Raw genomic sequence first — 25,733 nt, forward strand, 5'->3', positions numbered from 1 at the left:
ATTACAGCAAAGAGCAGGAGCAAAATCAACTGAATGGAGGGCCACAATCACTTCTCAGGAACAGAAATTTGTATGGATATGTTACCAGAGCTATATGAGAACACAGCGTTACGGTGTTGGATTTCTTATTTTTTATTTATTTATTTGGTATTTTTTAATAATTAAATATTTGAGGGAAAAGCCTAATTTCATTGTCAAGCGCTAAGATAATTTCAATAATAAATACAATTACACAGTTATTGCAAAGGCTGTGTTTACAGTTGAATTTCGCATTGTTTTAGAGGAGACATAAATGAAATGCAATAATTAGCCTTGATTATATACAAAGAAACAAAACTGTGTAAACAAACACTATTGTTTAAAAGTTCTGTAGGTTTTTTATCCTTCAGAAATCATTTTAGTACACTAAATTGCTGCTCAGAAAACATTTCCAATTACTTTTTCTGAAAACAATAGCGCTGATATATACATAAATATTTTGGTGGAAACTGCTTTTTCTGGATTTTTTGATGAATGGAAAGAACAGAAAACAGCATTTATTTGAAACAGTATGTACTGTTAATGTTCTGTAACATTACAAATGTCTTTACTGTCACATTTGATCAATTTTAGAGATAGAGTGTTGAGTGGTTCAAGTTGTTCAAATCATTCCTTCGGCAATCAGACTACACTGGTTGCACTGTACACGTTGACTAAAATCAAAACGAAAGCATGTGTGAGAACTGTCAGCAGAACCAGACATCATTTAGTCCGGGTATTTTTTTATACACGATGGAAAAGAAATCTCGGTTCCTGACCCTCCTGATAAATCAAAACAGCTATAAATATCCTCGACACAGATGCATGCACACGCAACCTGCTGCACGGCGGACTCGAGAGCAGGGCGGCCGGTGTACCTTTTCTCTGTTTGACATGAACATGCTGTGCTTGCTAGTGACAGGCTCAGCATAGCCCTGCACCCAGAGGTCACAACTGACCTTTCCAATTGTGAGTTTTTCCAGCTCTACTACATGTTTGTCTAAAGATGTCCGCTAAAGCATCCTCAGGCGCCACGCTGAGACGGCGGTATGGGTTCGGGCGTTTTGCTGCTTGTCTTCCAGCATCACGCCTACTCCCTCCTGAATGGCGCATGTACGCGAGCGGAGCCCCCAACGCGGAGCGCGCTGCCTTGAGTTTTGCATGCTACGCGGCTTAATTGCTGCATGACTAGCCTGTTGTTGCATGGCTGGAGGGATTTCCATTTATTATCTAGTATGAATCATTTTGAAGATGTGCTTATTCACCACCGGTTCCCCCAAGTTCAAAACACCATTTGGAGGAGGATGTGGAGGAGCGCGCGGTCACAAGGGCCAATCTCTGGGAACGGGAGGACGTGACGTCACGGAGAGAGATGAAATGCACGTCTGTGTTCGCACGCAGGGGTACGGCGGTCGCACCGTGCCCAGATTGGGCGGCTCGTGCCAGGGTTTCTCACGCATGGCGCCCAGGAAGGGAAGGGTCAAATTCTGCACTCCATCTGCCATGTGCTTTGGTGGCTCGACGGGGAGGCTCAGCGACACACCGCCTGCTAGGGTTAACTCGAAGCCTTGATGAACGGCGTTTAAATACCTGCAGAATATCAGGCGGGTCGTCCGTCGGATCGGCAGAACAGACGTGCCTGCTGTAATGTCAGACAAATGATCACTTTCCCTCAAGTCGGTGCCACTTGATCAACGTTAAGCGTGGAGATGTGCCATCCTTCACGTTCGGATAGGAGGTCTGAAATTGGGACTCTCTCCACTTTTGCTACTGACCTATTGTGAATCGCAGTGGCTGCAATGAATTACCGCTGAGAGGACAAACGCATAATGTAAGATATTATTGGGGAATTTAACAATGCTCAGGCCTCAGGGACTCTCACAATGTAATGTATGGCCTTTGGAGTACAATTGCTATGGAAACTAGAAGCCCTGGGTGACCAAGTTGCCCACCCACACGGACAGCCGTTAATCATCTTCACTCCAATCCTGGCACAGCAGAATTTGGCCAATGTGTCAAGCAGCAATTATGTATACTTAGTGTTCTCTCCACCCCCCTCGGCTTCGCTCTCTCATTCTCCCGCCATCCTTCTCTTCCCCTCTCCTTTCCATATAATCACGGAGCTTTTAAAAGCTCTCTGTTCATTAGCTCCCTTTCATTGTGAATGCATACAATACCAGCAAGGAAAATAGGAGCGGTCTTAGTGCCACACAGTACGACATTCCTATTATAGAAATCATATCTAACCGTTTAGCCATTATACTTTCATTCGGTGCTGAGTGACACGCCAAATTACTCCACTGCTCCATTGCTTTCTTTGCATATTGGTTTGTGCAGATCACAGGCGCTAATGGGAAGCGACGAGACAGAGATTATGTTCTGCTGGTCGCGGGGAAACGTTAACGCCATCGCAAATCGGTGGCATCCCTTCATTACCTCCATCCAGATCAGCTGTTTCGAGGAGAGCTGACAGCAACGTGGGAATTGCAACGCTCTCCATATTTCAAGGACAAAACGCTGCAGCCTGGGTGTCGAGCAGGTGAGTTCGAGCGCATCAGCACTGTATAGAACGTGTTATTAGAGGTGATCTCGACAGGGGTGAAGCGCGCGGGCTCGTGTGAAGGACGGGTCAGCAATTAGAGCCCCGTTGTGTGCCGAGAGGTTCAGGACAAAGCTGATTGCCTTTTTCATACGTCTCACGATGAGCGCCGGGGTGATTTGTATAAACATTTTGCCGCTTTCTCTTGCAGCTTTTGATGGCGTTCTGTATATTAAGGGTTGCCGAATTGCACCGCAAGCTGATGGGCTGTCGGGCGTGCCAGTGCCTGACTTTCACTGAGGTCTTTACTCTTGACCCGCCCAGTCAACCAGAAAAGGACATGAGCACTTTGGCACATTTGGGGTTAGTGGACTGACAATAGTGCGAGGTTTGGCAATTTAACACATTATTGTGTTTCTCACATAAGCTGCGTGAAAAAGCCCATGCTAAACTGTTGAAAAGCCTATGCAGCCATGCAGCTTTCAAGTAGGAAATGTACTTTCTTTTCCTTCATCTACGCAAGGAATACGACTGATTCTTGTCACTGTTTTGGTAAATCTTGAGCGCAAAAAGCATGAAATCACAGATAATTCGACATCTTGTAGCAATACTACGGTTTAATTCAGGGCCTTGTTTCCAACCTGAGATAAGACACAATAAAAAGGAAATATCTGCTGTCATGCCTCCTTGCTCTGCTACGTGGCAACAAAAGAAATAGACATGTTCTTCTATTTCAACGTATTCAAGCAAAAAACAAAATACTTTTTGAAATATTCACAGAAAAAAATGATCTCCCAGATGAAAATATCCATGATACATGAGCACCAATTACATATATTTTTGCAGCGGCAGTTCTCAACTGCGTTTGCTTCAGGACACCGATCAAGTGGTGACCCAACACAGTAGCAAAACTCTTTCACACAAAAGCTAAAAATCAATAAAAAAAAAATTAATTAATGGTCATAAAATCAAGATCAACCTTTGTTCATTAACTAAAATTAGTTTTTTTTTTTTTTTGGGATGCATGATTGGTATCAGTACTGGATATTTAATTGTGCATGCTGTTTTACATTTAGATTACCTTTGCAGCCATCTAACGCTCACTTAATATTAATAAATCAAAATACTAATAATTTAATGACGGCGTTAAATGTAATCTTTAGCAAATTTAAAAATAAATATCTATTTTTTCAAATAGATACAATTTTAAATGAAACACCAAAAACTTAATTAATCATTTTAAAAGCTACAAGTGAATTTAGGCATCACAAAAATGTAATGTACTTAGACAAAGTAGTTTATCGGTTATTGACTAATGACAATAACATGTAAGAAACAGTTTAGTAACATGTAAGAAACAGTTAATATTTTATTTTTACCTTGTGTAGTTCTGAGGACAAGCCCATGTAACGCAACATATCCAGTTTGCTATTTGGCTAATTTGACAGGATAATTTACATCTATGCATTTGGTAGAGGTTCACATTTTATCAGTTTATGCATACCCTGGGAATCGAACCCATGACCTTGGTGTTGTTTGCACTAGAGAAATATTTGCGCCAGAGAAATTTGCAACAAAAAAAGACAACAAAAAGCACAGCCTGTGACGTCAACAGCGAAAGACACATTTTCACACTGTTTTTCCCTTCTGTTTGTGTATTACAAAAGACAAATTCTGGGGTTGTGATCTACCAGTTTAGAACCACTGATTCGCAGAGATGCAACAAACTGCAACGGCTTTATCACACTGAAAATACAATGCCTCTAACAGGCAGAACCATTAGTAAGACAGTGACTTACCTTGTGGGGGCACGTGGCTGGGACAACAGGGAATGTTTTATCTGGAGTCTGGCTCTGGTTCTAGAAGAAAAACAAATCACTCTGTGTTAGTTATTTTAGTTCGAATAAAACTGTTGCATTCGAGCACAGCTCCTATAAATTGCACGTTTCGTAATAAGGGAGAACAAAGTGACCTATTACGTACACTTATTCTGAAGAAATGGAAAAGCCAATTGAGTGAATAAAGGTTAAGGTCATCAATCTGCGCTGGTGGAATATACCGCCAACAGATGGTTACGGCGAAACTTCTCCATACAAGCCTATTTCTGCGTCCAACGTGCTGCGTAACACATAGCACGGGCTTCATAACATATGCAAAGGTTCTCAAACAGGATTTCATTAACCAATTAGCATATTGTAAATATGGTGCTACATCAGACTGATACATGAAAACCAACACTAAAAAGGTTGCACGTAGGTAAGTCAACAAGGCAACAACAGATGGTCCTGCTGTTTGCGATTATGCATGATGCAGGGCCTCTGCGCACTGACAAAGGCAGCGCAGGGGGAAATGACCATCTTGAAGTGACCTCGCATACATATGAGGGAAAAAAAGCCTGCACAGCAGGGGACAAACTTCTCTCCCTAATATTTGCGGGATGCACAGTTGATTCCAAGCAGGTGTTGTCAGTCATTCTCTTACATTCAGTTATCATCTTTTTGTAGGACTAATGCTCTCTGACACTATTAATGGCTTCCTTATGGTATCACCAAGAGAGATGAAACATTGAGCGGTCCAGACTTCAACATCTATATTTCATCAGCACTTAGAGGATTCAGGATCGGCTGTGTGGTAACCTCACTTCACACCCGCTGTCGGGTAAAAGACAAACACTGCGTGGTCAGCCCTAGGCGTCTGAGATAATAGAAAGGAGTTTCGTGCCACTCCTGCATAGATGAAATTCTACAGAGACATAGGTTAGACGACTTTACATTTTGCACAATTGACCAATTATGGAATCATTCTTTTCCTTTTCAACCTGGTTCTTGCGCTCCTGGAGACAGTTTTTCCTTTAATGAGCTGGTTTTAAACAATACATGATTTTGTAACTTGAGCAGAGCTAGCTCAGGAACTCAAGCAGGGGGAGACTAATAAAGCACACGTTCTCTTGGTTGCAAGGGCAGCTCAGAGGACACGACATGTTTATTCAGGAGAGCCGCTGTCAGCATCGCTCACACTGACCTGTGTCTGCTCTACTTTGGTCAATCAAAACATCTATTAAGCTCTCTGTTAAGAACAGAGCAATTTAAACTCAATGGCACCACATGGTACTCAAGCAACAGCGTGATTCTGACTCAAAACATGGTTGCAAGTATAATATTTCATACAACAGTAAGTTAATATTGAGTGACTTTTACATTTAAGACACAATACTGCTGGTTACTACTTCTATTTTTGCAGTATGAGACAATAGTTCTAAATAACACTGAAGCAGAACCGTCGCATTTCCAAGCAACACCCAATAGTGTTGCTTACAAGTTCCAGAATTAATCTGCATACCAAATCAGTTGAGTGAATGATTCAATGACTCAGTTCTAAATGAATGAGTGAAGTTAAAAGAATCAGCTGAATGAATAATTCACTAGCTCGTTCCAGAATGATTTAGGTGAGTGAACAATTCAATGACTCACTTCTAAATGAATTGGTTAAATTAATGATTCAGTGATTCATGCTTAATTTGGATCCGCATACTGGCATACTACTCTTACTTTTTCTGCCATATAACAGTATGATAAAATAGTAAGAGTAGCATACTAGTACGCAGTTCTAAATTCAGCGTCAGTGTAGTTGAACAAATCGGTTAAATGAATGATTCGATGTCTCTCTCCCGATTGAGTCAGTGCAGATTAACAAATCGGTTGAGTGAATGATTCAATGACTCATTCGTAAAGACTGCCAGTTTTTCTTCTTTTTTTTTTTTTTTAAATATGTTAATTAATCAGGGTAGTTAAACAAGTTGAGTGAATGAATGATTCTATGACTCACTTCTAAATGAATAAAGGCAGTTAAATTAATCAGTTATATAAATGATTCACTGGTTCGTTCCTGAATAAATCAGTATAGTTGAATGAACAGGCTAAGTGAACAATTCAATGACTCACTTCTGAATGAATCAATGTAGTTAAATGAATCGGTTGAATTAATGATTCAGTGGCTCATTTCTAATGAATCATGCTAAATCTGGATCCGCATACTAGCACAGTACTCTTACTATTTCCGTTCTATAACAATATGGTAAAAATAGTGAGGGTCGTATACTAGCTCACTTCTAAAACATCCGAATGAATCAGATGAGTTAATCATTCGATGACTCATTTGTATAGACTTGTTTTCATGAATGAATCATTGTTGTTGAATAAATGATTCAATGACTGACTGAGAAAGCTCACTTTTTGCCAACAAGTGTCACTGTAAAATAGTCACCACAGACTCACAGGTTGGTTAACACAGACAAACAAAGTGATACAGTGAGAAAAACAACCTCTAGATTAATTTTTAAAGTCAGAGCATCTGTTTTGCTGCAGGATCACTCACTGTAGTGTCTCTCACGAGAACTGCAAAAAAAAAAAAAAAAAAAAAAAAAAAAAAAACTGTGTGTTGTCTGGTTTCTTTTTTGAGTTATCTGAATTATTTTTATAGGAGGTGAAAAATAAATAATTGAATGAATAAATACATAACTTGTCCATTTGATCTCAAACGGAAGTTGCTTATTGTTCATAGAACCTTTGCATAAAAAGCAGTAAGTATTTAAATCCTGCTGTACATAGAACTGAATATCAATTACCCTCTGGCTTCGTGCCGACGACCAAATCACAGTCGTGCTGATATTCAGAACAACACCTCTTGCTGGTGTGATATTGTTTAAATAAACTGGGCAACAGTTACGAAACAAAAACATATTGAAGTTGAGAAATCTCCCTGGAAAAAGTGTATTTGTGTTAATGCTTTATTTCCTGTTTAATGTTTTGCTCAGCCACGGTTAATTATTTAATATGACAGGTATGCTGTGCGGAGTGTATTAACTTGTCCTGCATGTTTAAATAATATATGATCCCATTAAAATCTGACATAGACGACAGACACACATGCCACTGGGGCTTTATTCATTTGCAGGTACACAGGCACCATTATCAGGCGGTGTTGACCCAGTGCATTCGATTGAATGGCCTTTCTGTAATGCACGGCAAAATTATACGTTGCACTGAAAGCCTAGGGTATGCAAATGCTACATAACTGCACTGGTAAAAGTGGATGACTTCAATGCTCTGCTGTTATTTTGGAGAGCGGATAAGTCTATAAAATAAGTGCGGATGGAGGGAATGGTTTTCAAATAGTCGCTTTTTTTTACAAAAACCTTTATTGGTATCTTCCATCCTTCTCAGCTCTTTCTGTAATTCATGCAGCGCCAGTAAACTTGTGAAAGCAAAATGTGATTTTGTCAAGGTTGTGAAGTGCAGTCAAATAAACATGATGGAAAATGCCAGATAGAAGGCAAATTTATTATCTCTTCTCATTACGTGTTACATCTCTGCTTCACAGTACAGAGACAAATTAGTTTTTTCGAGATGCCAAATTGCTAATATTAAACCTCTCTGCTGTTCCTCCCCAAAACAAGCCATGGAAGTGGTTTCTGCACTTCACTCCGCTGAACGTTTTCCTCTCCAAATGGTAGTGGGGAGAGAAAGAGAGCAAGCGGTAGGCTGCAAAGAGCCGTAATCTCCTTGCCAGCAGTGTTGAGGCTGACTGACGCTCAATGTGCCATCGCTATAAAGGGGTGCTCTTTGAAATGACAGCCTCCCACAAGTGCATCAAGACACCAAGGTTTCTTGCTCCTGGTGTGCTCATTTGCTAAGCAGTGTGAAGCCCCTTCTTTTAGACCGGTCTTGAGAGCTGGAAGAAGTCTCAATTAGACCTTTGTAATGACTTAGAGGTGCAGGTATGCTGGCTCTGAGTTTGCCACTACAGCCGCATCAGAAAAGAGAAATAAAAAGCTGTCTGGACGACAACAAGCACAGCCACTTGTGCCACATTTATACAGATAATAGCTGATTCAAACTTTTAATATGCCTTGCTCTATCAGTGAATATGCTGTTTTGATTAAATACACTACTGTTCCAAAGTAGAATTAATACTTTTATTCAGCAAGAACGCATTAAATCGATCAAAAGTTAAACTATAATGACAATTGTAATGTTATAAAAGACTACATTTTCAAATGAATGCTGTTCTTTTGACAATTCTATTCATCAAAGAATCCTAAAGAAAAAAGTATTGAAGTTTCCAAAAAAGCACATTTTTTTTTCAGCATTGGTAATTTAAAAGAAGAAGAAGAAGAAGAAAAAATTAAATGTGTTTTAAACCCCAAATCAGCATATTGGAATGATTTCTGAAGGATCATGTCACACTGAAGACTTATAATTTACATTTTAAAATGTAAAAATAAATCAGTTATTTTAAAGTATGATAATAGTTCACTATATATTTTACTTTTAATTAAATAAGCAGCCTTGGTGAGCACAAAATACTTCTTAAAAAAACAAAAAACAAAAACAAAAAAAAACACTTACTGAATTTTTAAACAGTTTTTATTTGTTTGTATATAATTAAGTCTAATTATTGGATGCCGCCTCAACTGTAAATGCACATTTTTAATAACTGTTTTAAATATATTTCTTGTTGAAATTACTTTTTCGATTTGACAATGAAAATAAATAAATAAATAATAAATAGTGCAATTAAGAAGTCAAGTGATCTGGATTTATTATTTGAAAAGCTTGTGTAAAAAAATCAGTAATAACATATTTATACTAATTTTTATTCCAGTGAAGTGACTGTTGTCATTACTGAGGCCAAAAATAAAACAATAATGCATAAGTGGGGAAAAAAAAGCATTTTTAAAAAATGTATTATTACAGACAATATGTTCACCATGCTCTCCCTGCTAATTAGGTGCGAATTCATTTGAGAATGAATGAATGAATGAATTAAAAGTTAAAGTTAAAACTGTAAATTCTCATTAAGTATTGTGTAAAATCTGCTACCATCACATTTTTCCCCTTGCAAAGCAATGAACTATTTCAAATATATTTGTTTAAATAGCTTTGTTTATCATTTTTTTCTTATGTTTTGTTGAATTTGTTAGCAGCAATTATCTTAAAATGTCAACAATTATACAATGATAATTATTGAAATGTCTGTTACATTTTCTTTCTGAGAAGCAACATGTAGTTTCATAACCCTTAAATTAATGTCTAAACTGTTAGCAAACTTTTAAACATTTTGAATATTTATGTCCAACATATTCCATTAAAACAGATTAATTCAGCTTTAGATGGCACAATGCAGTTTATTAAAATGTAAACACATTAGTTGCATGATAGAATGTTTAAAAGTCTTATTAAAAAAAATCCGCTTGTGAAAGTGTTTGTTTCATAAAATGACCCAGGTATGTGTGACTGTGCTTCTCTTTATAATAGAAGATAAAACCTGTTTCGCTCAAAAGTGCTGTGGGCCATGTAATAGCTGAGATCTAATTTGGAATGATGTATTTTTTTATTTACGGTTGCCAACAAAGATAAAGCAAATTTTGTCACATACACAGAGCTAGGTGAGGAAACATGGCCGCGCAAACGCTCCTCTCACACAGACACTACTGTATCCCTAGGCCATAATGAGCCTGCTATGTGTTTTAAAAGGATTAGCTGCATTAAAAATCACATTTCATTCTCAAGCTGAGCAAAACAAAGCAGTTCATAGCAAACATGTTCATTTATTACTGCTTTGCAGGGGTTTAAATACAAAGCATGAATATTTCATCACAGCTAATCTAATCTGGTAGTGCACGTGCGTGCATCTATTATGAAACTTAAAGAAAATGACAGAGATACAATGTACCAGTCAAAAGTATGAAATGACTATGATTTTTTAAATGTTGATAAAGCTCTCCCAAAATGCTCACTAAGCCTGCATTTATTTAACAGTACTATTGTGAAATATCACTACAATTTCAAATAAGTCTTATATATTTTAAAATGCAATTCATGTGGTGTAAAGCTGAATTTTCAGCATCATTACTCCAGTCTTCAGTGTCGCATGATCCTTCAGATGTTGATTTGCGGTGCAAGAAACTTTTATTATTTTTAGCAATTTTGAAAACAGTGCTGCTTCATATTTTTGTGGGGGAAAAAAGCAGTTTTATTTTTATTTAGCAATTATGCATTAAAAGTACAAAAGTAACAGTAAAGACTGAAATGTTGTTCCTTTGAATTTTCTTTTTATCAATTAAATCTGTATTATTAAAAAACAAAAAACTGACATTCAAAAGTTTGGGATAAGTGTGATTTTTAATGTTTTTTTCTGCATTTATTTGATTAAAATTACAGAAAACAATGTAATATTGTGAAATATTATGCAATTTAAAATAGTGGTTTTCTATTTTAGTATAAATTAAAATAGAATTATTCCTGTGATCAAAGCTGAATTTTATGCATCATTTCTCCAGTCTTCAGTGTCACATGGTCCTTCAGAAAAAAAAAAATCTAAGATGCCGATTTATTACCAATGTTGGAAACATTTGTGCTGCCTATTTTATTTTATTTTATTTTATTTTATTTATTTATTTTTTTTTTTGGGGGGGGTCAGTAAATTATTTCTTTTTGTCTTTCTTTGAAAGAAATCAATATTTTAATTCAATTTCATTTGATTTGCTAAATTGATAAAACGTGATATTAAAGACTTATATTGTTAGAAAAGATTCTATTTTGAATAAATGCTGTTCTTTTTAACTTTTTATTCATCAAAGAATCCTGTAAAAAGTATCACATGTTCCAAAAAAATAATAAGCATCACAGCTGTTTCCAACAATGACAATAAATCAGCATAACACAATGATTTCTGGTGTAATGGCTGATGAAAATTAAGCTTTGCATCACATAATTATATTTTAAAGTATATTAAAATACAAAACTGCTATTTTAAATTACAATAATATTTCCTAATATTTTTTTTCTGTATTTTTGATCAAATAAATGGAACTTTGAAGAGCATAAGAAACATTTTTTAATGTCAGTGTACATTCTAAAATGTATTAAACCATAAAACAGCAATTTTCCGTTGTAATAATTTTTCCACAGTATTACTGTTTTTACTGTCATTTTAATCAAATATGTGCAGTCGTGGTGAGCATACGAGATTTCAAAAACCAAAATCTTAATGATCTAAAACTTTTGACTAGTAGCGTATATATGCAAAGTTCCAAAAAATGAGCCAATCCATTGTTCCTAATGTAGTAGTGCCTTCTGTTTGATATTAATGGCGCTGGCAACACAGTTCCTGAGCGCACCCGCAAATAATTCTGTTACTCGCTCTCTCTCAGCCAGCCCTCATGAGATAAAAAGCCTCAGGCTGAGAATTGGCAGGAGCGAGCGCCGAAGTACTTTTCACCTTAAAAGCAATCTTAAAGAGAGGGTCTGACGTCGTCACATTAACTTGTCTTTTCCGATACGCACCAGGTGGAGAAGACTCACCGTGATCTCAGACGACTCCCATTTAAACTCACAAACAAGAGCACTATTCACCCAAGGCAAAATAAGGAGCAGGGCTTTTCTGGCAGCCTGGCACAGTGAGGATGCTCTGGCCCAGTAACATTCTCCTCACACACTGGGAGACTTTGTACTTGTTACTTCCTGGCTGACACTCAAGAGTACTGAGCGTTAAATAAGTTGCACACCCCTCGCATGCTCTTGATTTTGTTGTCTCCGTTTATGACACTTTCTGTTGTCGTCGTAATATGAAAAAGCAAACTAAAAAAAAATAGGAGGAAGCGACAACGACACACATTTCTCTCCGTGGGATTAAAACGAGGTCTGTTTCAAGGATTATCAGATGCTTTCGATCACGTGACGTCTGTGTTTTTGATCTTGCGACACAAGAAGAAACAAAAAAACACTTCTCTGTAGATCTTAGCATACATAAAATGACAGTTGTGTAAAAATAAAGCACCTTACAGGCCTAGTTTACAATGAAACAGTCACACTACCAGGTTGTCAGATGTGTCTTCCCTAATGCTGTAATGCTTATGCATGCAGCATGTCTGCCTTTGGAGTGGGTTGGGCAACTTCTTCTGTTTTCCTGGATTTTTCTTCCTGTTTCCATTTTCGACATCCCCTATTTCTGAAAGAGTAATGGTACAGGGTTTCCAGTGTGAAGCGGGTGCTCCGCACACAACAGCAGATCTGCTTTAAAGTCCCCCGGCACTGCTATCAAAGTGCTTCTTCACAGTTGATCATTAGCAATTTAAAAGCCTTAGGCAACTCGGAGCCCTCAAACTGAGCAGTATAATTTAGCGGCTGCCTCGGCCATACAATCAAAGGGTCGTACTGTACATTTATCATATTGGGGACTTCCACCCCCCAAAAGAAATAAGGGGAATTTGGGTTTGTGACTGATGCGGGGCCTGAATTCAATAACTGCGAGCCAGAGTGTCGTACATTTTTGCAGACGTGGAAAAAGAAATGCACTTTATTGTTCTCCGGGATCATTTCCGAGTAAGTCCTTTTTCAGATAAAATCCACTACGACTCAAAACAATTATTTTGATGCGGCTTCGAGCGACGGAAGCTTTCAATTTGAGTGGTCCACCTGAAATCTCGATAAGACACGGTTTCGGGCATAAACCATCAAGGAGAGGCCAGAATATCATTTTAATGGCAAAAAACCCCTAGTAGCCAGTCGAAGTACCCACCTGCCATACACTGAAAAAAGTCCAGTCATTCATATCCAGTCTAAATTCATAGATTTAGAGTAATTTCTGTTGTTTTCAGCCTATATTTGGACTGTTTGGCATTTGTGGTTTGTAAATTAGCTGTAGTATAGGAAGGAAAATTGGACAGTGGAATGTACGAACTAGAACAACACAATAACAACCACATGGTTTAGCTGTATTTGCATTGCATTGCCTGAAGGAAATATCATGTGCCTGTGAGGGAGCCGAAAGAACTGTGTTAAAGTTTTAGGAAAGCTTTGGTTCGGTGTAAACGAAATGCTGCATGTCTGTCATTGGCATGACAATCAGGATTTGTCATATTGTAATTTTATTAAGCTAAAGAAACAACAATGAGTGTAAAAACAGACCACTGCCCTTGTTTAGAATTCACAAATCAACTTTACATCAACAGAAATGATAGGGTATGCAAAGTGCATTTGTAAAATGGCATAACCAAAACAGAAATAAAGATGAACTTGTGCATTTGCATATGTGACCCTGGACCACAAAACCAGTCTTAAGTGGCTGGGGTATATTTGTAGCAATAGTCAAAAATACATTGTATGGGTCAAAATTATTGTTTTAGTTATAGTTATATAACTAGTTATATATATATATATATATATATACTTAGTTATATTGTTATAGTTTTATGCCAAAAATCATTAGGATATTAAGTGAAGATCATGTTTCATGAAGATATTTTGTAAAATCCCTACTGTAAATATATAAAAACTTAATTTTTGATTAATAATATGCATACTGATAGAACTGTAATAATAGAACTGTATTTGGACAACTTTAAAGGTGATTTTCTCAGTATTTCAAATAGTTGTGTCTCGGCCAAATATTGTCCTGTCCTAACAAACCATACATCAGTGGAAAGATTATTTATTCAGCTTTCAGATGATGTATAAATCTCAATTTGGAAAAACTGACCTTTATGACTGGTTTTGTGGTCCAGGGTAACATAGATCAAGTGTCACCATTAACAAACATGTTCAAAAATGAAAACATTAAAATAAAATTAAATAAAATGCTAAAATAAAATGAAATAAAATAAAAATTAAAGTACATTTTATCAATTCAGGTGACTTTGTGAGCATTTCTTGGGTGCAAAGTTATATTCGTTTTGGGGGGCAACAACTTTTTCTGAAATTCTTATTCACATGACTCAGCACTGCATAAAAATTCGCAAAGTCACCTTTAAGTGCCCCTATTATGCCATTTCAATTATGCCTTTCATGCAGTTTGTTTTGTTGCTGAATGTGCATGCAAACAAGTTTACAAGTTGTAAAGCTGAAAGTGCACGGTAAATAAAGTTCTTGTCTCCCAGAAGAAGGAATCAACTCTGGGTCAATAAAGTCAGGGTATGTCGAAAAAAAGGTGCTTTTCTCCCGTTCTACATCGCTGTAGAAGTACCGACCCACTGTTTACAATGTGAACATGCAAAGAAAGAATCAACTCTGAACAGCCTGAACGAGTCACTAGCAATTCCCAATCACAACAGACTGGGTCATCTGACCAATCAGAGCAGAGTAGGCTCAGAGTAGGAGGGGTTTAGAGAGACTGAATCTCTGAACTGCTTCAAACTAATCGTTTGAGAATCTCTGAAAAATAAGGTGATATTAAATGCATATTTTGAGAAAACAAAAACATTTTTTGACCTTGCATGCATGTAAAACGATTGTTTTAGACTCCCAAAACAATATTAGGAACCTTAAAAATGGCATAATAGGGACACTACTTAGAACATTGATGTTCTGATACGCTTGTGTGAGTGATTTGTCCAAATGACTGAATCACAGACTCAGATTCAGACTGTTTTGCAAACACATTAGCTAATTTATAGAAAATATCCATCCAGTGATTCATTCACAAATCAGTCATCTGTAGTTTTGTTTCTAAACAGACGGCAGAATATCCAGAATATACACTACTGCTCAAAAGTTTTGGATCAGTAAGATGTGTAATGTTTTTTTAAAGAAGTCTCTTATGCTCGTCAAGGCTGCATTTATTTGATAAAAAAAAAAAAAAAGCAATAATACTGCAAAATGTTATTTTATTTAAATATACTTTAAAATATTATTTAATCCTGTGATGCAAAGCTGAATTTTCATCAGTTGTTACTCCAGTCTTAAGTGTCACATGATCCTTCATAAATCATTCTAATATGCTGATTTATTATTATATATAAACATATTTTTTTTGGAACCTGTGATTCTTTTTTTCAGGATTCTTTGATGAATAACAAGTTAAAAAGAACAGCATTTATTCAAAGTATAAATCTTCTCTAACAATGTAAATCTATGCTATCACTTTTTATTAATTTAACACATCCTTGGTGAATAAAAGTATTAATTTCTTTCAAAAAGAAACAGAATAAAAATTGACTGACCCCACACTTTTGAACAGTAGTGTATATTGTTAGAAAAGATTTCTGTTTTAAATAAATGCTATTCTTTTTAACTTTTTATTTATCAAAGAATCCTGAAAAAAAGTATCAGAGTTTCCAAAAAAAATGTTAAGCAACACAACTGTTTCCAGCACTGATAATAAATCAGTATATTATAATGATTTTTGAAGGATCATGTGACTCTTAAGACTGGAGTAACAGCTGATGAAAATTCAGCTTTGCACCACAGGAATAAATAATATTTAAAATAACCCTAACTGCTAATTATTTTGAATAAGTCACTGATACATTGTTTATTTATTTGTAATATAATATTTACATTCACTAAAAAAGTAAACAAACTAACTAACAAACGCATGCTGTCAAATTCAGATTTGGTGCAGATCACTGCAAACAGAAATATTTGTAAACTTGATGTCAAATTATGCAAGTACACTTATAAAAAGCATATGCTGTGCACTAATATGTTTTAAGATGAGTTGAACGCTGTATCAATGGTAAAATGGGTCTAAACGATCCCAGCCAAGGAAGAAGGGTCTCATCTAGTGAAACGATCGGTCATTTTTTAAACAAATTGACAATTTATATACTTTTTAACCTCAAACGCTCATCTTGTCTTTGTCTGTGTAAACAGTTTTTTTTCTGGGTCAAGACAGTTAGGGTATGTCGAAAAACTCCCATCTTGTTTTCTTCCCTAACTTCAAAAATCCTACATCGCTGTAGAAGTACCGACCCAGAGTTTACAAAGTGAACATGCAAAGAAGCTCAAACGCCCTTTACAAAAAGGAAAAAAAAAAAAGGGTAAAACAGCGAAGTAGGATGATTTTGAAGTTGCAGAAGAAAACGAGATGGGAGTTTTTCAACATACCTTAACTATATTTGTAACAGTGGGAGTGAGTCGAGAGGCGAGCGGATCCAAATGCGAACTTTTATTCATCTGATGAGACATAGACATGGTCTGGCAGACAGGGTCAAAACAGTAGCAAACATAAACACAGAGCACAAGGAAAACTAGGAACAAGGAGCAAGGAAATACAGGACATAAACATTCAATACACCGTGACGTGCAGGGGAAAGTCCGGGGCTTTTATACTGTCGCTGATTGGTAATGGGGGCTGACGCAATCAGAGCGGTGGAGGATGGGAGATGCAGTCCGAGATGCAAAGCGACAGTCAGAGTGAGTGGGTGGAGCGAGAGTGACATCTGGTGGTGAGTAGACAACGGGACACCGACCAGGTTCGTGACATAGCCCCCCCAAGGAGCGGCTTCCAGACGCTCGAAAGAAACAACAGTCCAGGGAGCGGTGGGATGGGAGGGAGACAGGGCGAGGGCTGGAGGACCAGGTCCATGAGGGAAGCCCAGAGATTGAGGCAGGACCGACAGAGCAGGTACCCTCCAGGGAGGGGCTGGAGGCGGAGCAGGAAGCGCAGGAGCCCTCCAGGGCGGAGCAGGAGGCGCAGGAGCCCTCCAGGGCGGAGCCGGAGGCAGAGCAGGAGGCGCAGGAGCCCTCCAGGGCGGAGCCGGAGGCAGAGCAGGAGGCAGAGCAGAAGGCGCAGGAGCCCTCCAGGGCGGAGCCGGAGGCAGAGCAGGGGGTGCAGGAGCCCTCCAGGGCGGAGCCGGAGGTGGGACAGGCGACGCCCGAGCCCTCCGAGGCGGAACAGGAGGCGGGGCGATCCTCCAGGGCGGAACAGGAGGCAGAGCAGCCCTCCGGGCGGAACAGGAGGCGCAGCGGCCCTCCGGGCGGAACAGGAGGCGCAGCGGCCCTCCGGGCGGAACAGGAGGCGCAGCGGCCCTCCGGGGCGGAACAGGAGGCGCAGCGGCCCTCCGGGCGGAACAGGACCCCGCTTTACGATCTGGGACCTGGGGAAAGCAGAGACAGAGGAGACAAACAGAGAAGGGAGAGAAGCAGAGAGCTTGTAGGGGGACGCCACCTCCAAGGGAGGATCCACAGCCATGGCTGACACCTCTGGAGGTATTGGCGCAGCTTCTCCGACCAAGTGGCACTCTGGAACAGGCTTGTGACCAGGCGAAAACTCTGGAGCTGGCTTGTGACTAGGCGGGCGCTCTGGAGCAGGCTTGTGACCAGGCGGGAGCTGGGGCGGAGCAGGAAACTGCGTTATGGCCTGGGATCTGGAAACGGCAGAGACAGAAGAGGTAGAAAGAATTTGGGGAGAAGCAGAGAGTCTGTAGAGGGACGCCGCCTCCATGGGAGGATCCACATCCGAAGCTGACACCTCAGGAGGCATAGGCGCGGCTTCTCCCCCCGGTGAGGCCTCTGGGTCTGTCTCGTGGTCAGACGGGACCTCTGGAGCAGACTTGAGACCAGACGGGACCTCTGGAGCAGACTTGAGGCCAGACGGGACGTGACTTGACTCTGGGCCATCAGGCGGGGCGTGACTTGACTCAGAAACCGCTTCGGGAAGACTGGCCATGATAGGTGCCGACTCAGGAGCAGAAAACATGACGTGACCAGGCTGTGGCTTGACTGAGATGGCCTGAGCAGGCTGTGGCTTGACTGACGGGGCTTTAGCAGGCTCTGGCGTGGCAGCCATCTTGTGCGGTGGCTCTGGCGTGGCAGCCATCTTGTGCGGTGGCTCTGGCGTGGCAGCCATCTTGTGCGGTGGCTCTGGCGTGGCAGCCATCTTGTGCGGTGGCTCTGGCGTGGCAGCCATCTTGTGCGGTGGCTCTGTAACCTGACTTGAGACAGGAAACACAGCTTTAACCTGACTTGACACAGGAACAACAGTTCTAACTTGACTTGCCTTAGGAAGAGCAGCTCTGACTTGACTTGACACAGGAAACACAGCTCCAGCTTGGTTTGACACAGGAACAGCAGCTGTAGCTTGACTTGACTTGGAAACTTGACTTGAATCAGGAAACGCAGCTGCAACTTCATATGGCTCAGGTATAGCAGCTGTGACATGACGGAGCTCCGTTCTCGCCGCCATTTTGCGAATGAGCCCCATGTTCGCCACCATTTCGAGAAGCCGATCCAACGCGGCCACCCCTGCTTGAGCGTGCTCCAGCAGGGCCGCCGTGTCGTGAGCAGGCCAGGCGGCCGGCGTGTTCGTGGCGTCGCGCGCTCGGCGCGGCCGCCATTTTGCGAGCCGGCTCCACATTAGCCGCCATTATATGAGCGCGCTCCGACGCGCCCGCCACTCCGCGAGCGGGTTGCGCGACCGGCATCACTGGGGTATCGCGTTCCTCATTAGCGACACCCACCGTGAAAGACGAGCCCACAGTCAAATAAGTATAGTCCATACCTGGATGATGTCCGTGAAAAAAAGTTGCTGGATCCTTGTATGACGGTGTATTCTGTAACAGTGGGAGTGAGTCGAGAGGCGAGCGGATCCAAATGCGAACTTTTATTCATCTGATGAGACATAGACATGGTCTGGCAGACAGGGTCAAAACAGTAGCAAACATAAACACAGAGCACAAGGAAAACTAGGAACAAGGAGCAAGGAAATACAGGACATAAACATTCAATACACCGTGACGTGCAGGGGAAAGTCCGGGGCTTTTATACTGTCGCTGATTGGTAATGGGGGCTGACGCAATCAGAGCGGTGGAGGATGGGAGATGCAGTCCGAGATGCAAAGCGACAGTCAGAGTGAGTGGGTGGAGCGAGAGTGACATCTGGTGGTGAGTAGACAACGGGACACCGACCAGGTTCGTGACAATATTGACCCGGAAAAAACAGACTAGCAACGCACATCGCAGAGACGAATCAAGACGAGATTTGAGGTTAAAAATGTATCGTTTCGCTATAGATAAGACCCTTTTTCCTCAGCTGGGATTGTTTAGAGCCCTTTAAAGCTGCATTTATTCTGCATTTTGGAAGTTCAATCTTTGGGGCACCCAAGAGGTAAGTAAATTATCTGTACATTTTTGTTCTGGAAGTGAACTTCTTCTTTAATATGTACAGAAATCATATCATATGAACTAAAAACAGTGAGCAGAAACAGGCTAAAATGTAAACAAAAATGCTTAGGATATAACCTTAACCTCCACCTTCGGTACTGAAGTAGCCTATATTTTAATATGTTAATCAGAAAACAAATAGTATCTTATTTTTGAAAACAGAAATCTCTGAATTCGCAATACTTTTCCATATCATGAATAAAAACAAAAGAGAGAATAAATGGGCCAGCACCCACAGACTCCTCAGAGACTGCTTCCCATCCTAAATAAAAAGCAATATGAATGTGTGCTTCGTGTAAAATCACACACGGTAAAAATAAAGCGCGTCGTAATTATGCACAAACATCCTGTCATGTGCACACACAAACCCTGCAGATATTTGATTTGTGCCTGTGTGTTCAGCTTGTCTAAACTTAGTTCAGATTGCCAATTTGGTGTGGTGTGTTCTGCGAGCGTTTCTTGGCATGTGCCCGGTGGTGTCTCAGACCAATTTGTCATTCCAAGCCGGCTTTGTGCGTTGCCAGCAGTGAGACCGTGGCCGCGCGCAACTCTGATCCTGGCAGCACCGAGGGACGAGGCCAAGTGTTCCACACACTCAACTCGGGGACAAATAAAGGATTCTGCCTGCTGATCCTGGTCTCTGAGGTAGAGGAGCAGAAGAACCAGCTTTGCCTAACTTCTCCTCTGCTCCAGAAAAGAGCTCATCCAGTAGAATGTGTGTGACAAGATACAGCTCTCTCTGAATGGCGGCGGAGCCTCTGCTGCGATTTAGTGTCTCGTTTCTGAAAATGTTAACTGGTATTTGGTCGTGCTGAATAATTCATAGCCTTCGGAGATTGGTGAGGAAAACAATACTTTTCTTTTCCCTGTGTCTTTTACAAATATTTTGATTCTGGGATAAAACGGCGCGCAGAAACTCGCAACGTGCTGTGATTGACCCAGCTTTAGCGTTCAGCCTTAATAACTTTGACTTTAAAGCAAGTTGTGATGGATTTATGTTTTGCTTCGTAAAAAGCTTAATATGAGCACTTCAACACTTAGAGGCTTTGCTTTCTTTTTTGTTTTCCAGGCTAAGTGGTTTATAAGCATATTGTTCAGTTGAGTCATCTGTTGCTTAAGCCACAGTCAGTGGAACAACTCGAGTCTGGCTTATAAGATTGAGACGCGGCTGTATGTATGTCGAGTTCAAATGGACGAACAACGGCGGATTTTGAAAAGCAAACTGATCCTTGATGACACTCTAATTCTTTGTAATTTCTCCTTCATGGAAATCCTGCTTTATCTTTATCTTTCTTTTCGGTACGTTGCCAGGTTGACGTACTGTATCTAAAAACAGCCGTTCCGTGACATTTGACACCTCAGCGGCCAGATTAGGGCACTGGATGTCGGAAAGATTCAATTGTGGGACAAAAGAGAAGTCAAAATTTGAAGTGAAATTGGTAACCTCATATGCAAATTGCAGGCTGTTAACTGAATTACACAGCAGTCAGTCCAAATGTTGCTGTAGATGTGAAATAGTGATCTTTATGTTGAGGAAACACGAATCCCAATCATTAAGACCTCAGAATATTTTGCACTGCAGTGACAACTAAAAATGGTCTTTATAGTTCAACGCAGTGCATACCTGATCATTTTTAATGCTGGATATTTTAACCCAGACATTTATGATGTTACAAAAGACTTCCGTTTGAAAAAAACAACAACGGTGAAACAAAGCTGAAAAATAACGGTTTCCACAAAAATATTAAGCAGAACAACTGTTTTTAACATTAATTATAAAAAGAAATATTTGTTTTGAGCACAAAATCAGCATATTAAAATGATTTCTGAAGGATCATGTGACACTGAATACTGGAGTGATGATGCAAAAAATTCAGCTTTGCATCACAGTAAAAAAAATATAAATTTTTAAATATTTTTTACATCAATGCACTGACTATTACTACTAAAAAGGGCATTATATTTCAGTGCAATGTGTACCTGATCATTTCAAATACTGGATATTTTAACCTGAAATGTAACATAAAGACGTATATTATGTTGCAAAATATATTTTTCAAGTAAATGCTGTTCTTTTAAACTTTCTATTCTTCAAAGAATTTTAAAAATCAAATATATATCATAGCGTTCTCAAAAATATTAAGCAGCACCTCTGTTTTCAACAATGATAACAAAAGAAAGCAGCAAATCAGCATATTAGAATGATTTCTAAAGGATCATGTGACACTGAAGACTGGAGTAATGATGCTAAAAATACAGCTTTGCATCACAGTAATAAATTGCATTTTAAAATATATACACAAATATTTTTACACCAATGCACTTACTAAAGAGGTCATTATATTTCAATGCAATGTATACCTGATTTCTGATATCAGATATTTTAACCTAAAATGTAACCTAAAGACAGTTATTATGTTGCAAAATATTTCTATTTCAAGTAAATGCTGTTCTTAAACTTTCTATTCATAACTTTCAAGTCAAAATCCTAAAAAAAACAAAACAAAACTATAATATCATGGCTTCTGTGAAAATTTTAAGCAGCACACATATTTCCAACAATAATAATAACAAAATGCTTTCTAATTTTTTTTTTTTAACTGCAAATCAGCATATTAGAATGACTTCTGAAGGATCACATGACACTAAATACTGAAGTAATGATGTTGAAAATTCTCAAAAACAAATTACATTTTTAAAATTAAATCCCACAAATCCCAACTATTAAGACCTCAGAATATTTCTGCACCAATGCAGTGTTGACTAAAAAAGGCCTTTATATTTCAAAGTATCTGTAATCATATCTAAAACTGAATATGATGCACATGAATTTTTGATAGAGCATGTTGATATTTCAGATGACATGACAGGAATCCAATGCTTTTTGATTAAACGATATGAAATGCTCCACATCCACAGAAATTACACGGAATAACCCAAGATTTCTCGCAACTAATTATCTCCTTTCTCTCTCCTGCCACTCATTTCTGTTTCATTTTCTTTCTGTCTACACAATACTGAATTATCTAAATGGCTGTTGTGATGGCGTGGGCTCTAAGGATGGACCAAACGTGAGGCGGCGATTGTGCGAGGCACAAAGGTAAGCCGTTCAAAGGGGAACCGCTGCCAGGCTGTTGCTCTCTGGATTACAGCACCCTCCAGCACTAATAAAGAGGCTGTTTGAAAAGACAATGTCACGTCGTCTCCGTTTACGGCGACGTCCTTCATGATGATTAAACCAATTCTAACAGCATGCTCCCCTAATCCTACAGCTCCACTCTGGGCTATCAAATCAGGTCGTGTACTCGGTTAGTAACAGGGCTTTCAACACTTACACATGTCAACGCTTTCAACATACTTCGCACTTACAAACAAGCGGCGGTCAGCCTTCAGTAACAGGTGTGGCGCTTGTATCGCCACTTGCCGAGCACTACAATTGTAACCTGGCGGGCTAATAGGTTTACATGAGAATAAGAGTAGCTTTTGCGGGCTTTGGTTTTCCATACAACACACAGGATCAAACCAGGTTGCTGTGCTACCAAAGGTCACTCGTGGCCAGGGGCGTTCATGGTCTACGTATTAGTAGACAAACTTTTGACATGTTTGAGGGCAAACGGTTATATTGATTCATGTTAACAATTTGAAATGTCAAATATTGCTAAAAGATAAAAAAGGTTAATTGTTAAACTGCGCCCCTAGCAGTGCCAAAATGTTTACTTTTCTTTTTGTTTTGAAAGAAATAAATTCTTTTATTCAGCAGGGACATATTTGATCAAAATATGCATCAGAATTATCAAAATGAAGATTTTATGCCTTTCAAAAATCTGGGGTCAGATTTATTTCTATACTGTTCTTTTGAACTTTCAATTCATTGAAAGAATGCTGAAAAACTGTTTTCAAATAAGCATATTAGAATGATTCCTGAAGGATTATGTGAGTAACGATGCTAAAAATTCAGCTTTGAAATCATGAATAAATTACATTTTAAAATATATTCAAATAGAAAACAATTATTTTAAATAGTAAAAATAATTCAACATTTTACTGATTTTGCTGTATTTTGGATCAAATAAATGCAGAATTGTAAGCAGGAATCTTATTTAAAAATAAATAAATAAATGTTTTGCACTTACATGTTGATTTTTTTTTTTTTGCTTAATTTCTGATCCTGACCCTTTGTAGCAGGGGTGGGCAATATTATCGAGGTAAGTAATTTCTTTTTACTAAAGTTACAAAAGTGCAATATGTCTATATAGTTTTTATTCATTTTTATTGCAGTTTTAGTTATTTTAGCTATGTTTTAGCACATTAGGTTACATTAAATAAAAAAAGAGAAATGCTGACTAGGAAACTAGCTGAAATAATAAGTTTTTATATTTAATTTAATTTAATTTAATTTAATTTAATTTAATTATTTTAGATTTAATTTGTGTTTGAAAACAAAAGAATGGAGTAATGTCTCCTAAAAATTCATCTTTGCCATTACAAGAATAAATTAAATTTGAAATTATTTGTGACCCTGAACCACAAAACCAGTCATAAGGGTCAATTTTTTTGAAACTGAGATATACATACATCACCTGATGAAAAAAACAAAACAAAAAACAAACGGAGTATTGATGCTAAAAATTCAGCTTTGAAATTGCAGAAATAAACTGCATTTTAAAATATATTGTAACAGAAACAAGCGTTTGAGATTACAAAGTACTTAAATTGCATATTTTTAATAAAAATAACCGATTGTTTCACTAGATAAGACCCTTCATCCTCGGCTGGGATCGTTTACACCCGCATTTGGGATTGTTTGAAGCCGCATTTAAACTGCATTTTGGAAAATCGGGGCACCATATCTAGTCCATTATATGGAGAAAAATGCAGAAATGTTTTCCTCAAAAAACTATTTCTTTACGACTGAAGAAAGAAAGACATGAACATCTTGGATGACAAGGGGGTGAATCTTTGTTTTGGAAGTGTACTTCTCCTTTAAAGAGGATATTTACAAAGACTGGCATTTTGACAGGCCTATAAAGTGCAAAAAATAACTGAAAATAGTTAAATAGTTACTCCCGTGCTCTATGAGCACCGTCTTCACGTGCATGCGCTTTTCTGACATTGCTCAGAAACAGTTTCTCAGACAGCATGCACATATAGCGAAATGAGTTTTTAAACCGCAATGCTTAAAAATGCGTGCAAACAACGTTTTGTGACAGCAACATCACGTGAGCGTGTAACCGTGATAGAAGGCATAGTTTTGTTTGAGAAAACGTGCCATACATAATAACGTATCAAAGTGTGATTCAGGATTTAGGTTGTATTCAGACAATGCATCTGTCGTGCCACATAAAACCGTGTATATTCATAACATAACAGCGACGGAGCAATATCACCTTGTATCCTCTTCTCAATTTTCAATCTTTGTTTTTTGAGAATGAATTTACTTTCTGATCTCTCTACAGCTCGAGTGTTCCAGAACAGCAGAATCCAGCGTATTATGTCTGATGATGAAACATCGTTCCGATAAATCCCACCTCCCATACAGGACATGCGACGGTAAACCCAAAAAACCCTCACCGCCGTCATGCCCGTGTTTTTTTTTTTCTTGATTATTACAAAAGGAACAATAGAGACTATGTATTAACAGCATGTTGAGATTTATTTGTCTTTGGCTGCACCACCCAGTGATAGACACAAATCCTTAATCCTCCCCCAAGATAATAACTATGTAATCCTCATTCCCAGATGGAGCTGTTTCAGAAAAGACAGCGCTAGCCAACACCGTGTCTGTCCAAGATCAAGAGAGGTGAGCTCATTAAAATACAGAGCAATTAAAAAAAAGAAAAAGAAAAAGTCGGCCATTGCCAGTCGCAACGCATAAACAATATTATCATATTTCCCTCCATATCCGTAATTGTGGAACAGTGAAAAGCTAACCTACAGAGCACTTCAGCATCACCTCGGCCCCCTGTTCGCCGACCCACACACTCTGCAAGCGTAATGAGCGCGCTCCCTGTATCTCTCCATCCTGATGAAAGCTGATGTGAGAGGTGCTTGGCTTGATTCATTTGCTTGACATTATTCAACATTGTAATTAAGAGTCTTGCATCAACACTGCAGCGCACTGATTGTTTTCTGCATCTCTCCGGCTAATAAAATCTAGCTGATTGTTATGCAAATCCATTTAAATAACGAAGATAATCAAAAGACTAAGAGCGAACGCATCACAAACGCTACCAA

The 25,733-nt window shown here is 38.9% G+C and overlaps 1 protein-coding gene across 3 annotated transcripts in view; it reads right to left on the reverse strand.

Annotated features, from left to right (window-relative positions):
* Nucleotides 1-25,733, reverse strand: part of pcdh11 (protocadherin 11) — a 247,973-nt gene that overhangs the window by 122,988 nt on the left and 99,252 nt on the right. For all 3 annotated transcript variants that reach the window (XM_051127679.1, XM_051127682.1, XM_051127681.1), the window contains one exon: nucleotides 4,357-4,416. In XM_051127679.1, coding sequence (XP_050983636.1) covers nucleotides 4,357-4,416 — 60 coding nt within the window. The remainder of the gene's footprint in view (nucleotides 1-4,356; nucleotides 4,417-25,733) is intronic.

Source organism: Labeo rohita, chromosome 14, assembly GCF_022985175.1.
Source record: "Labeo rohita strain BAU-BD-2019 chromosome 14, IGBB_LRoh.1.0, whole genome shotgun sequence".
Classification (NCBI taxonomy): Eukaryota; Metazoa; Chordata; class Actinopteri; order Cypriniformes; family Cyprinidae; genus Labeo; species Labeo rohita.